The sequence below is a fragment of the Plectrocnemia conspersa genome, unplaced genomic scaffold (genome assembly GCF_051122295.1).
Source record: "Plectrocnemia conspersa isolate PC_06_02 unplaced genomic scaffold, ASM5112229v1 ptg000002l, whole genome shotgun sequence".
Lineage (NCBI taxonomy): Eukaryota > Metazoa > Arthropoda > Insecta > Trichoptera > Polycentropodidae > Plectrocnemia > Plectrocnemia conspersa.
Window position 1 is genome coordinate 24352419 of NW_028277166.1, and position 14602 is coordinate 24367020.

At 31.4% G+C, this 14602-nt stretch overlaps 3 protein-coding genes across 11 annotated transcripts in view; 1 reads left to right on the forward strand and 2 right to left on the reverse strand.

Moving 5' to 3' along the window:
- Positions 1-14602, forward strand: part of LOC148238118 (sortilin-related receptor-like) — a 309166-nt gene that overhangs the window by 267779 nt on the left and 26785 nt on the right. The gene's annotated exons all lie outside the window — the stretch shown is intronic.
- LOC148238135 (pre-mRNA splicing factor CG9213) overlaps positions 1-14602 on the reverse strand; it is a 47371-nt gene that overhangs the window by 10741 nt on the left and 22028 nt on the right. The window lies entirely within an intron of this gene.
- Positions 3967-14602, reverse strand: part of sgg (glycogen synthase kinase 3 beta homolog shaggy) — a 70620-nt gene continuing 59984 nt past the window's right edge. For all 9 annotated transcript variants that reach the window (XM_088205942.1, XM_088205939.1, XM_088205943.1 and 6 more), the window contains 5 exons: positions 13488-13598; positions 13176-13413; positions 8017-8210; positions 6669-6855; positions 3967-5686 (listed from right to left, as the gene is read on the reverse strand). In XM_088205942.1, the coding sequence (XP_088062068.1) occupies positions 5451-5686; positions 6669-6855; positions 8017-8210; positions 13176-13413; positions 13488-13598 (966 nt within the window). In that variant the 3' untranslated portion in view covers positions 3967-5450. The remainder of the gene's footprint in view (positions 5687-6668; positions 6856-8016; positions 8211-13175; positions 13414-13487; positions 13599-14602) is intronic.

Sequence of the window (14602 nt, forward strand, 5' to 3'; positions counted from 1 at the left end):
AAAACTGTATAGACTACAATGGTGTCAGGCGAATACAATGACGTATATAGATATTGCCTATACTTTTGACACTACTATTATTTATTTATATAGAAAGCTTATTTGATCATTTCAGAATGAGTTGTAATTTATAATTTTCTATCGGTAAAAAATTGGAAATTGTGTTATATTATATCAAGTGGGGACATATCGAAAACTTGATACTAAGGAAATATATTTACAAAACAAAAACTATTTGGTTCTGACAATTTGCTAAATATTTTAATTATCTTTTCTAATTTAATATTTTAAAATGCGTTTTCCACAATGACTAACGAATAACTTTAAAACGTTATTCGCGGTTATTGTGAAAACCACTTTTAGTCTTGCTATTTAAAAGAGAATAACGTAATTTTAGTTTCTAGATATTTTTTAGACAATATTTAGAGCCCTTATGTGGGCTAGAAAATATTTTGCTTTATTGCTTCTTAGTACATAAATGCGATTGTTTGCAAAGTTTATGGTAAATGATACTACACAGTGAAAAAACAGACTATAAAAATGTAACAATCTTGGAAGTTGCAAAATTACATTAGTATTTCACAAGAATTGCGTGAAATTAATTTTAAATAGCAAATAAGTATTGCTGAATTCAATTTAATAGCAGATTATATGTAATAATGCGAACAATTAGACGAGAAAAGAGTAATATTAGAACGACAAAAATGCGATTACGTATCTTTAAGCCATGCAATATTCTCTGTTAAACAGCAAGACTAGATGTCTTTTGATATATGAAGGTGCTGACGTGATTGATAAAATGATTACGATTGAGCATTCGTAACATAAGATTGCCAACACTCTACCGTATCTTTGATCCCGATCTGATTAAAAGATGCCAAAGCGTATATTTTTAAAATAGCGATCGACAATATTTTTACCGGTCACTATTTTAAACTATACATATACATTAATTAATAAGAGATTGATAAATGAAACACGCGTTTTTGAAATTAGAAATTCAATCTAAAATGTATTAATTTAGCTAATGTTGAATACAAAGATTTTTTTAATATACAATACGTCTATGTTCGACTCACATGATCGGTGCGCAGAGGGACAACAAATAAGATCAACGTGTGATTTTTGATTACAATACACATTCAAACTCTCCGCAATCGTAACTAAACGGGAAGCACGGTATAGTTACGTACACAATTTTATAATATATTTGCATTTAAACAATTTGTGTGGCTGTGTATGTGTGTAAATTTATATCCCAATCCGATCTTATAAATTACCGTGTAAGCATAAGATTTAACTGTGGTTAGAGAGAATTTAATATTACATATGTATACATATATAATATTTTTTCCCCCAATACTTTCTATATTACAAATATATCCTTTAAATTACACATATACTCAAAGTACGATTCATATTTATATACACATATTTTGTATAATTTAATACAATAAATCTATTAATCGGTATTTATATGAACATAATAAATTAAAAATTGGACTGATCCGATCTGGAGCAGAAAATGTATAGTTTTAAACAAATAAAACATTTAAACTCGATCTCAAAACAGATTAGATTTAACCAGATTAAAAACAACAATTTTTGCGATAAGCTGCAACTGTGACAATTGCGATAAAAAAACATATTTTAAGGACAGGTATTGTTTATTTTTATATTCAGTCAAACGTAATCGAATCAAAGACCAATTTTTAATGCTTTATTTGTTTTAAACAATTTTATACAAAAGAAATAAGGGAAGCGGAAAATAAAAATTTACACAATCTTACTCGCTTAAACATTTTTACTCAAATCATTAAATACAATATGGTGAATTAAAAATTTATCATTCTACATAGAAATGCTTCATATAAACATTATACATACTGACCTAACGCATTGTGTACTTAAAAATGAAAAAAAAACACGTTTTTACATTATTGTATTTTTAATCAATCTTAAACGAACTTTCTTTAAACAATTATATATAAAGAACGACATATAAATATATATCATATCTGTACAAAATTTTATAACTACCACACAACAACGAAAATTAATTAAAATAAGTAAAAAATAAAAATAAAAACGACATCGAGATTGGTCAATAGTGACAAGTTGATTTTGTTAATTAACTGATTATTTAATTAATGATCTCGTCATCGCATATTCACAACTATAACACGCGAAGAGGTACATCCAAAAGAAAGTACTTCAGGTACATCAGTACCGGCGTATGAATTAAAACTGTCGTCCTTTTAGACACAACACTATATAAACGACACGTACCATATTTATAAATTAATATCAGATTCAAAGATGTGGATGATTATCGATCTAATTAAAATGGCGCTTGTTACATTGTGACATTACTGGTGGTGATTCAATGAAACGAATAATTGTCCTTCATTGTATTTTATTTTAATTATAATATATATCGTTATTAATATGAATAATTGCTGTTTTTCTAAGAATTAAGCTTTATCAACCAATTTCGGCAAAATGTCGATAATACGATAAAAATATTTACATACACAAGGATGGTTACTTTATGAAAAAAAAAATGTCTTTTCGTACACATTGTATAGGAGTAATACTGCCGTTAATTTTATAGTGTTCGATAGTGTATATAAAATTGGGTATTAAAAAGTATAAAACACATCGATTACGCACAAGCGAGGTGTAAACAGGGTTATAAATTCGTTAATGTAACTCTATTATAATAAGCACGGCAACGATGGATGCTGTACCTGAATATAATAATCTAAACAGTGGTCGGCAACGTTTTTCGACAGTAAATCAATATTGGAACAGACCACCGATCTATATGTATAATTTGCAATCGAAAGTGCACTAACGGATAAAAGTATTGACGAATTTTTATTAAATATACACACATCGCTTAATAGTACGAAATCATACTGACATCACAAGATTGTACACATTGTCTAAAATCAGGGGAATATTGCACATTTGCGATTTTTTGTACCTTCTACTGTTTTAATATATACGCATCCATAGATCAACTCAAACACGTATCGGTGATTAAAATGTCGAAAGCCAAATTAAATAATACAAAAATAATTTTAGATCTAACGCACACATTGTTTATTTAATTAATAATAATATATAAACAAAAAATATACATACGATCATATATGTATATATGCGTGTTTTGTATTTATGTACATACATATATACGCATATATATAATTTTGAAATAAATTATGCATCATCGGAACGGCGAAACATTCAATACAATACATAATAAAAACTACAAAAATGTCTATATATGTATATATATATATATAAATACATATATATCGCTAAATAAAAATGATGATTTCACAATATATATAATTACACGATAAATTAACAGAGACCAGATATACAAATCGTATTCCTTTTTTTAAAAAACTCAACATTTACACAAAAAAAAAAATGATTTAGGAACGCAAATGTACTCTTGATCGGTTTTAAATTTTTTAGTTAACGCACAAATCTTCGCATATAAGATATTTAACATATTACCCTTTTTCCACATACTAATCTACGCGATTGATTTTTTAAATTCGTTAATTCGTCCTGCAAGGCTAATAGTAGTAGTAAAATTTTAACAGAGTTTCAACATTAAACTAAATACGAAAAATAATATGTAGATATATTACAATGTAATTATTAAGGGCAATAATACAGGTAATCGGTATCACAACGTGCCGACACACGTACGAGACTCGCAAGGAAAATATAGTTTAAAAACGGCCAACTTTCTACTACTGTGCATCTTATAATTTTTTCCAACTATCAAGAAGAAAAAAATGATGTTATTAACGTGCCGAGTATTTTTAAATGCATTACATTCATAAACATTTTCAAATGGATAACAATAATTTTCATTAAATTTATTAAATATACTATGATAAAATTCTGAGTCTATTCATAATTATTCAAATAAAAATAATTACACTCGTAATAGAACTATAATTTATTGTGATGTTTCAGCATACAAAATACACAAACAGTAAATGTACTTGTCATTAAAATATATATAGATATATATATATACTTATGAGATGAACAAATTTAACATATATATAGACGCGAGTGTATATATATGTGTATTAATATACATTACATTGGTCAGCAACACATAATGATTCTATAAAACGAAATAAAATTTGCTAACGATCAAATGTGTCCTTAGTTTATATATAATAATAATATTACAGTAGTATTTTAATGATATGAAAACAACATCAGATCAAAGATACCTCTCGGCATATATATTTATATTTATAAATATGGTTCCTGTCACACAATGTCTTACGAGATGATAATAAATTTACTGTATATAAATTCTATAATTTGCATTTTTTGCTATTACATCCAACTATATAAGAAAGCTTGTCGATTTAAAATTATGTTGCATACATATATCGTGTGTAATATACATGTACATACATATATATTTCTCAATAAGCTGCACTCGGACGTTCACAGTGATCGGTGACGAGGGCATAACTACTCAATACCTATAACTTGTATATATTTTCATCGTGTGAGTCCTAAAGAAAGCTTCTTATTGATTTTATAATTTTTCATCAATGATCGTTTAAATATATATATAACACAATAAATAGAAAATTTGTCAGAGTTTAAATTAAACCGTAATAGAGTACTGCAAAATTTACTAGTTGTCACACATACTACGACAATTAACCGTATCGTTATGATATTTTCCGTATTCTCCGAGTTTCCAGTGATTACGTATACGACGATACCACGCTAGTTTAACCGACAATTTCTTTGATCCACTGTTGTGACGTGTAATTCGATTCGACGACAAACACAAATCATATATTATTTCTTTACATATGTCCGCTAAAACTGATTGTCTTCTAAATTAATCTTTTGCATGCTGAGTACACATATAAAAAAAGGAACATTAGATTCTCATTAAAAACATGTGAAAAACGTGTACAATTTAGTCTGGGAGCGTTTCCCAAACGGTCGTCTCGTATATATGTATATATATATATATATATTTATATAAATATACTGCAAAGCGTGTACTAATAATATGGTATAAGGCGTTGCGTCGATTAGAAATTGTCAGGCAAATGTCTCGTTCTGTTTGATTGATTTACAAATAATTTAAGAACCACCGAAACATCGTCATACGTTTGATCGTTCACAACACAAATGCGTCTTCCACTGAAACTGTTGCACTCGACGACGTGGCGAATGAAACACATCACAAACGAAGATCCCGATGCTTCCTAAATTACCGGTCGACTATGCATAAATCATTCCGTACGATTCATCGCGGCTCGAGTTATCATATCACAAGAAACTTTGCGAAGAAATACATCTCCGGTTGTTCAAAGAAGAATGGAATTCCCTATAATATTTACAGCTCTGATGAGTCAACAAAAAATACGTATAGTGGCCTATGGATTTTGCGGCGGTGCTGGATCCTGAATGGCTGGCCTCGTGTCCGGCTCTTCTTGCTGAGAGGTGCTGGCAGCAGGCGCGCTCGTGCTTCCGGCAACGCTGGCCGTGGTCGCGCTGCCCGCTTCGCTCGTGGCGGACGCCTCCGTGCTGTTTGCGCTCTTTGTACCGCTACTACCGCCGTTCATCCATTTAGGTATCAAATTAGCCTTCAATATTGGATTGCTAGAAAGCTCTGCAAATAAACACAGAGTGTTAAAAATCATACATCAATATATTTATATAAAATTAAATCTGAATCTATTACTCTCTATACAATCTTATTTTGTAGTTATTCGTTAAGATTAATTTACTCGAAAAAACATTAGAAACATTAAGAGTACGTAATTTAAATCTACTGATAAAAATTAAGATTTTTGTTTCCGCATTATGTGCTTTCAAAATTAATGATATTGCATAGCTCCAAAAATTTAAATACTCTTTCTGATGAACTGCATATTGATCCGTCTATAAATATAACAAGAACGCCATCAGATGTTTCGCTGCTTACCAAGCAACACTTTTTGTGAAAATTCTGAATCTCATATGTACCTATGTAATAGTAAAAGGTGTTTTTTTAGGTTTGTTTTTCGAATTGGCTACACATTTTCTAGTGACAGCCAATTTGACAGCTGACAGCTGAATTGTGTTCAGTTTGGTTTGCCATTTCACCATGAATAAACTGACGCCAGAACAATGCTTGCAAATTTATTTCGAAAATCGTGGTTCAGTTTGTGAAACTTAACGTGCGCTACGTCCATTTTACGGTTGACATAAACGTCCATCCGAGTGAAGAAAATCCACAAGCCATTATTGAGACGCCGTGATATCCACAAAAGTCACGGTTTGGTGTGCTTTATGGACTGGTGGAATCATTGTATATTTTTTCAAAAATGATGGCGGCCAGAATGTTAGTCAATGGAGAGCGCTATAACTCCATGATTACCGAATTTTTTCGTTTCCCAATTGAATGGCATTAATGTGGAAGAGAAGAGGAAGAAATCATATTTAAACACTAACGACATAAAATTATCTTTCCAATAAAACCAATACCATGATTTTTATGTGTTTTTTTTTAATTTTAAAGTTCTACACCTCTAAAAAAAACCACCCTTTACTTTAACATTGATATCACTAGCCTGAAATTAAAAGCTAAATCAATACGACTAGTAACTTACCCTGTTCGGTGAAGTTGAAGAGTGGCGGAAGTTCACCACCACACGGTAAACACGCTCCCTGTTGACGTAGATCATCAAAGAATGAATGCGCACACGCCGCCAGCGGAGACATGCGAGCTTTTGGTGTGTATTCCAATAATTTAGTTATAAGCAATAAAGCTTGATTTGGTACACTAGATCTAAACACCTATAACAAAAATGATTGTTCGCATTAGACATATGATAATCGAGTGTGACTTGGGAAATATATCTATCAAATATGTTTTTCATCTCATCCTTAATTTCTCTACAAGGTAAGGTATGTATGTATGCATTTAGAACACGAAGTTATTGAAAGTTCAAAAAAAAAACAAGATTAACAAATTCGCTCTCAACTCTCAACGAACACAGTTTACTTTGTTAAAACCACAGTTAGCCGCAAGAGTCATGCGTGTGAATTGACTTCAACCACACACGAAAACCTTAATAAGCATCTGCAAAGATAACGCCGTCAGCGACAAATGAAAATTAAATAAAAATACCTTAGGAAGAGAAAATCACATGAATCGGTGTCAACAGAAGGGCTTCAGACCTATGTACATGATCTTGAAAGACTTTATATTTCTACGTTAATTGATTTAATTAAAATAGAACATTCATTCAACATATAGCAAGATTACTTAAAATAACAATAATTGCCTAATATGCTTCAATCTACAATTATTTTATTGTTAATAAAACGGGCCAGTTTTTAATTGTAATTTTGAGACACAACTACTTATATTTATAACGGCTGAAGCCTCTTCTGCAAATGTCCGATTCAAATATAAAAACAAAAACAGTCAGCAACCAAAAAACATTTCGGCGATGATTTGATAAATGCTCGACTGCATACCGTGCTGTTATGTATTATACGACGTAAAATGAGTAAGACGTGACAATATCTCGTATGATATGAATGTGCGGAGATTGTTAGACAAAAACTCGAAATGAACGTTTGCACCGTCCGCGGCAGCAGCAGCAGCAACAGCACACCAGCTGACTTACTCTAATGCGCTGGCGTTCGTTGTGATGAAAAGGTTGGCTCATTCGTTCCAGTGACAACTGCGAATACACACGATATCCGAAATATGAGGAAGCGGTTTCAAATTTGGAATTATTACTTCAAGATTCATAGAATGATCCTGTATCTAGCACATTCATATTTTACTCGTAAATAATAACATTTACAAAAACACACCACATCAAAACGGCTGCGGCTTTAAAATATGCAAGCTCATCTAATATTTATGTATGTATGTATCCCATCAATTATTACAATTACAACACGGATATCACAGATGTACGTTCGATAGAAAGCTGTTCTCACCTTATACCATGGATGACTTTTGATTTGCGGGAATTTAAATTCAGTGTAATTCGGATTCATCTCGTGAATCTGCTCTCGTGTGGGCGTGCCTAGGACTTTGATAATTTCTACCAGCTGGTCTACGCCCGAGTCGCCAGGGAATATGGGCTGTCCGAGCAGGAGTTCGGCCATTACGCATCCGGCACTCCAAACATCTAAAGAAAAAAAATGAATTATTTTTTATTTTACACATCAACATGTTAAAAATATATGCTCCAAGTAATGAGAAATAACAATAATGGGTTAGCATCAAATCAAGTGAGATAAATATATTTACGTCACAGAAATTTGATGCATCTTTTCCGGTATATTTAATATCTATTACTTACAAGTCTAAAAAAAATAAAATATTTGTACTTATTGGCAATATCATATTTTATATTCAATACACTGTACATCAATTTAACATCTAACACCACAAAAAAAATATATATATGTAAAATAAAACTGATTTTAGCTGTATTTTTAAAGGGATAGAAATCACATAAACAAACAATGACTAAACTTGATCACATGTAGAATATGGTTTTTGTTCACTGACTATTTCTTATACCTTACTAAAAAAATTAAGTAGTAATGATTTTTTCAGTATAAATATGACTTTTTACACAAAATGTTAGTTTGCTATTGAAAAACACAGAGCTGTTATTAGCATTATCACAAACAGGTTTTTCATAGGATACTCGGATCTATTCGAGTATGGTGCTTACACTCTCACAACTAATGCCAGGAATCTACCCTTGTGAGGCTGCCACACGGCAAAATCAATAAAGAATTACTTGGCAACCAAAAATGTAAGTTTTATTGGCCATGTAATTCACCTGATTGACATCCAATAGAAAATTGACGATCAATTCTTAAATCCATCGTATATAAGTGCTCAAATATTAATTTAGACATTTAATAAGAAAAAACAACAACCGAAAAATAAGAATAAACTACAATTGCGAATATGCCTGGAAGACTACTCAAAGTAATTAAAGAGAAAGAAGGTGTTACTGGATATTATTTTTTAAATTAAAAATGTGTGATAATGAATTGTTAATGTAAAAATATTGTTTTTAGTTTTTTAAAATTACATAAAAGTGTGTAAAAACTACAAAAATATGAAAAATTGTTTGGTCCAATTATTTTGTCACACCACTGTAAATACAATAAATTCGATTTAATTATGTATTTAAAATGTTTAATATATTAAACTGAATTAATTCATTATAGACCGCTAAATATTTAGAAAACTTGTATGAGCGCACATTTTTGCAAAATAACGGTAAAAATAATAGGTTTTGTAGATTAAACATAATTCTTAAGCCTTGCAATCGAAAAATTTTCAAATTGGAACGTAGCTTCTTTACAGTTATTTACGTCTTTGTAAAACATCAGATCAGTATTTGTCAAACTGTGGTGAGTTTTTTATTTAATCTACATATTTTAAAAGGCAAGTATGTGTGTATGTTCCGACGTAACTATGGAACCTCTGGAGAAATTTCAACCAAACTTCCTGCACATATGACTTAATATCTGGAAAAGTTTCTGTGAGGGTTAAACATCCCGAGGCCTCTAGGGGTGGGGGATGACATGTAAAAAGCAATATTAGTTTCGCATCCAGTTTTCGGGTCGTTGAGATAAATAGTAACATGCGGAAACCGTTTAAGTTCAATTTAGCCCTCACCCTTATGCTTATAGGGATGGGGTTGAAAGACCGATATTGGTGTCGAATCCATAGTTTTCGCGGTCGCTGAGATGTATAGTGACACGCGGAGGCTGTTTAAGTGCAATATAACCCCCACCCTTAGGCTTCTAGAGGTGGGGTGGAAGGGGGTGACAGACCGATATTGTTATCTAAAGTTTTCATGGTTTAGTGTGAATATTGTTTATTTTGTATTATTATAATGAATATTGATTACTCTTATTGGAGTTTTAAAAAATAACAGAGAATTGGATAGGCGTGAAAAACTATTTATTTAGAAAATTATGTATTTTAAATATTACAATAAAAGTATATTTCACGTTAAAATTAAAAAAAAAAATCGGGTTGAAAAGTTTTAGATCCCGTTATGGACAATCCCCATCTATGTTCTTCACACCAGGTATAAATGAAGGATGACTGTTGTACACAATGAAGTTTGAACGTCTTTGTTTTTACAATATTTAAAAATATGTGCATGTGTGATTTGTCACAGATGCAATAAAACCACTCACCAATAAATCTGGCAACTGGCACAATTTAATATTTTTTTTGTGTGGTATGCTTGAAAACATTTTTCAGTGTGTAGAGGAATCTTGCAAACTTTGCACATGTACCAAGTTGGTTTTCTTATTTTATGTGAGGAACAAAATGCAATCCCTCCTGGCGGGTTTATCTGTCTTTTCCCTAATAATTTTCACCATTTCGTGATATTTCATCGACCCCGAGAGTCGCCCATCTGGATCTGATCGTAGAATTCCTGAGTACTGAATCGTAGAGGTAGTCAATGGCTCCATTTAATCTTGAATTTCTGTATTCAAATCTTTAAGCCACCCATCTGCCACTTTCAGTATAAAGTCACTGAATCTTCCCTCATAATTTGAATTCAATTTTTGATGAATTCGGAAAGAATTAACCAATGCACAATGGAACAGATAAAATACTACCTTCTTTGACCATTTTTTTGTCCTTGTGATCGCATTGTAAGATAAATATTGATCAGCAATATCAACGCCATTCATAAAATTGTTGTAATCTATTATGCACTTGGGCTTTTTTATTTTTAGTCCTGTTTTGCAATCTAGTTTTTCAGAATCGATAATTTCAGCCTGATGAATAGTGGATATCATCCTTACATCCCTTTTTGTATTGGTTTTTCATATTTGAATCAGTATTTCAGGCAGTATCAGGCAGTCTGCGATTTTTTCTTATAGTACCACAGATTCTTGTTTTTCGTGATAATAAATCTGTGGCTAATTTTACACTGTTATAGTAATTGTCAGCATAAACATTGTACCATTTGTCCAGGTATGGCATAAGCACTTCTGTAACGGTGTTGATCAATGGAACTGCAGCTCCAGAATATAATTTAAAATTATATATATAACCAGAAATCGATTCACACACCATTCTGTTCAAAATCCTGTATCCCTCAGTCTAACGATAAATTTTGATTTAGGGTATAAACTTTTTGAAATTGTTCTGTAAAATAATCAATGATAAATTTTACTTTTATCAACCTGTCCGGATTATCAAGCGCATTTTAAACTCAATATTTGTTTAAATCTATTTCTACTCATTGTTTTCGGGAAATACGGAGTTTCAACTTTTTCGTTGTTGCTCCAATATTCATTTATCGAATTTTTTCTGACTAATCCCATTATTAGAATAGGCCCAAATCATTTTTTAAGTTTGGGAATTGTGACATCATACCACTTCCGAGTGTGCCACGTCCTTATATTTGTTTATTGTCGGAATAATATTTATTTGTTTCTTCACAAATCCTTTTAAAAAGGTCATTTCCAATTAAAAGGGATGATACATCTTCTTCGCTCTCTTGGTTTTCTGGGAAAACATTCAATCCCGGAACGCCTTCAAAATCTTGTAAAATTTTTGGTGGGTCGAAATCTGACCAATCTAGATTTAACTCAACGATTTCCTCTTCTGAATCATCCGACGCTAAGTTCATTACACGTGTTTGTCTCTCAGGCAATGGCGAACTTGATTCATCGTCATTTTCACAAAATTCACTTTAGTCTTCGTCATTTATTTTAGGGGTGGACATTTTATTGATGAATATTTTTACTAATACCTTTTTTTGTATGAAGCTTGGTGGATCTAAAAACACACGCTGTGTTAACGGCCTTTAAAAAAATTACGAATATATTTAAATATTTCATTAATTTTTAATTCAATATTCCAATAGTTGAAAATGACGAATAATTGAGAATCCTAAGATACGCTTTGGACAGTGCTCGTGTTTTAAGATTAGGATAATGACAAAAATATTGTGTTTTTATATACTCGATTTGCGTTAACACAGTCAGTTCGAGAGCTATTTCATCATTATTCATAATTGAGAAAGAGATGGCAAGTTTTGGTTTACGCCTCTACTATTAGCTCTAAAGCACGATACGAATGTACGTTCAATGTAAATATAGACAGGAGTAATGATAAATATATCGAACGTATATCCGTATCGTGTGCTTCAAAGCGTAAACCCAGACTTGCAATCTCTTTCACATTTATTAATAATGATGAAATGAATAGCTCTCGAACTGACTGTGTTAATACAAATAGATATTATATATAGTACTCGCAACCGTAAGTTTACAAACAAGTGAGAAAATAATAAACACTTTTCACAGATATGTGAGAAAAGTTATAAAATTCACTAATTATGCTATACATACGAGTAAAACAGACGTAGACTTCAAAATACAGATTGACAATGTCAAAAAAAATATGATACTATCTAATCTTTGTGGCAATAATATTGATGTACAGTGTCAAATATAGAGTACGAATGGTATAAGTCAGTGACTAGTACCCGAGGCTGAATCAGTGTTTTTTTAATTTATATCGTGTCAGAGAGATCAGAATTAGTGATTATTATATAATTATGATTCCAACCGATTATTACAGATTAGCTTTTTCTAATCTCACGAATGAATAATTAAAATAAAATCTAGCTAGCGATATCTATTGATTGTACGTTACAATAAGTCTATAATTAATAGCACTTTGATTTTAGTTTAATGTCTCACTATGAATATGTTTACCCCGTTGTTAACACCTGTTATGTTGCAATGGAAAATTTACAACAAATAAATAAACTGACAATTTGTAAATAAACATTGAGATGAACAGAAAATATGTAGAACGACGCATTATTCTGTAAGATAAATTGTATCATCTTACTGTGAATGTACACAAATTTAATTATTTTTGAATAAATTATCTTGTAAATATGCACAAATTTATGGAATCGTTGATATACACATGTTATTTTATAACGCCTTAGAAACATCAAATTATGTAACATTATAGATACGGGGTTAAAGATCAGCTGTGCGGGGTGATAGAGATCAGCCACGTCAGATTTTACAACACCAAGCAGCACAATCAAACTGGCAGAGAAAATATAAAGTACCTATTTTAGTCGTATAATTTGTGGCGCCAAATATAAGTTCAGGTGCCCTATAATACCGAGAGCATATATACGAAACGTTCGGTTCTCCCCGCACTAGGAGCTTTGCCGATCCAAAGTCGCACAACTTCAGCACTCCGGTGACGGTGTCCATCAGGAGGTTTTGCGGTTTAATGTCCCTGTGACATATACCGAGTGAATGTATGTAAGCGAGACTGCGAAATAGTTGATACATGTATAACTGCAAAAATAAATACACAATTAGATATATACGTAACGTATATCAGGGCATCGCACAATCAAACACATTCTTACCTGTATATAGGTGAGAGGCATTACAAGCTTATTTTTGGAGTAAAATCTCGCTACTCTATATACAGTCTCTGGCATATATTCGAGAACCAAATTTAAGTATACTTCATCTTTCTGTAAAATAAAATATGAAAACAATTTAGTATTACTGTCGTCGTTGACGCTTAAATTAGGGAGCTCAGAAAGCAATCAAGAAATATTTACGTGAAAATTAATAGAACTAAACACGGCTATAATCATCTGTAATAATGATAAACATGAATGGTAAAATTTATACATCAAGAACTATCACAGTGATCAGAATTTTATTTAGATAAGAACTTAAACGAGTATACATAAGTGTGTCCCAACCTTTTTTGCTCGCGAGCCAGAATTTCGATTTTCCTGGCGCCCCAACAACGTATGGCAGATAAGAAAGAGAAAGCAATAAAAGTTGATTATTATACAATTGATTTAACATAAATAATATAAAACACGTAAAACTTTGACGCTGAGAAATGAAACGTAGCTATACATTTATCATGCTCAGCGGTGTGTGATGATATAAAATAAAAATAAATAAAAGCTATAATTTTTAAATTAAAAGTTTAAACTTTCTTGCAACCCAAAACTTTGGTCACGACCCAGGGCTTGGGAACCAATGATATTCAATTTAGGTTTTAGTAAAACACTTGATTGCCTTCACATCTCCTTTATAAATAATGCTTCATAGCTTAAGCGTTTCACTAAAGAATAAAAAAAAAAATAATCCAAAAATTAGTTTAGTTAAACATGTTAAATACGTGATCGTTAAAGTTTAACACAAAAAAATGACAATATGTTATTATGTGTTGTTAAATTTCAAACATTTATATCGTTAGAGAGAAAAATATGTTCTTATTATTCGATTATATGTTAAAAGAACACATTGTTGACTCCGACGGCACAAAACCAACAAAAAATCACAAGAGCCATGAAGTCAGAATGGAAATGAGTTTTGCGAGTAGTTCTTGTTTCGCTACACAATTTGTTACTTTTGATTCTAATCGATTCGACGTATACGCATGATTTCAAACGTTATACACTTTTGATATGATACACTAGCTAGTGATTTGTATACTAAAGTGTCACCGAACGAG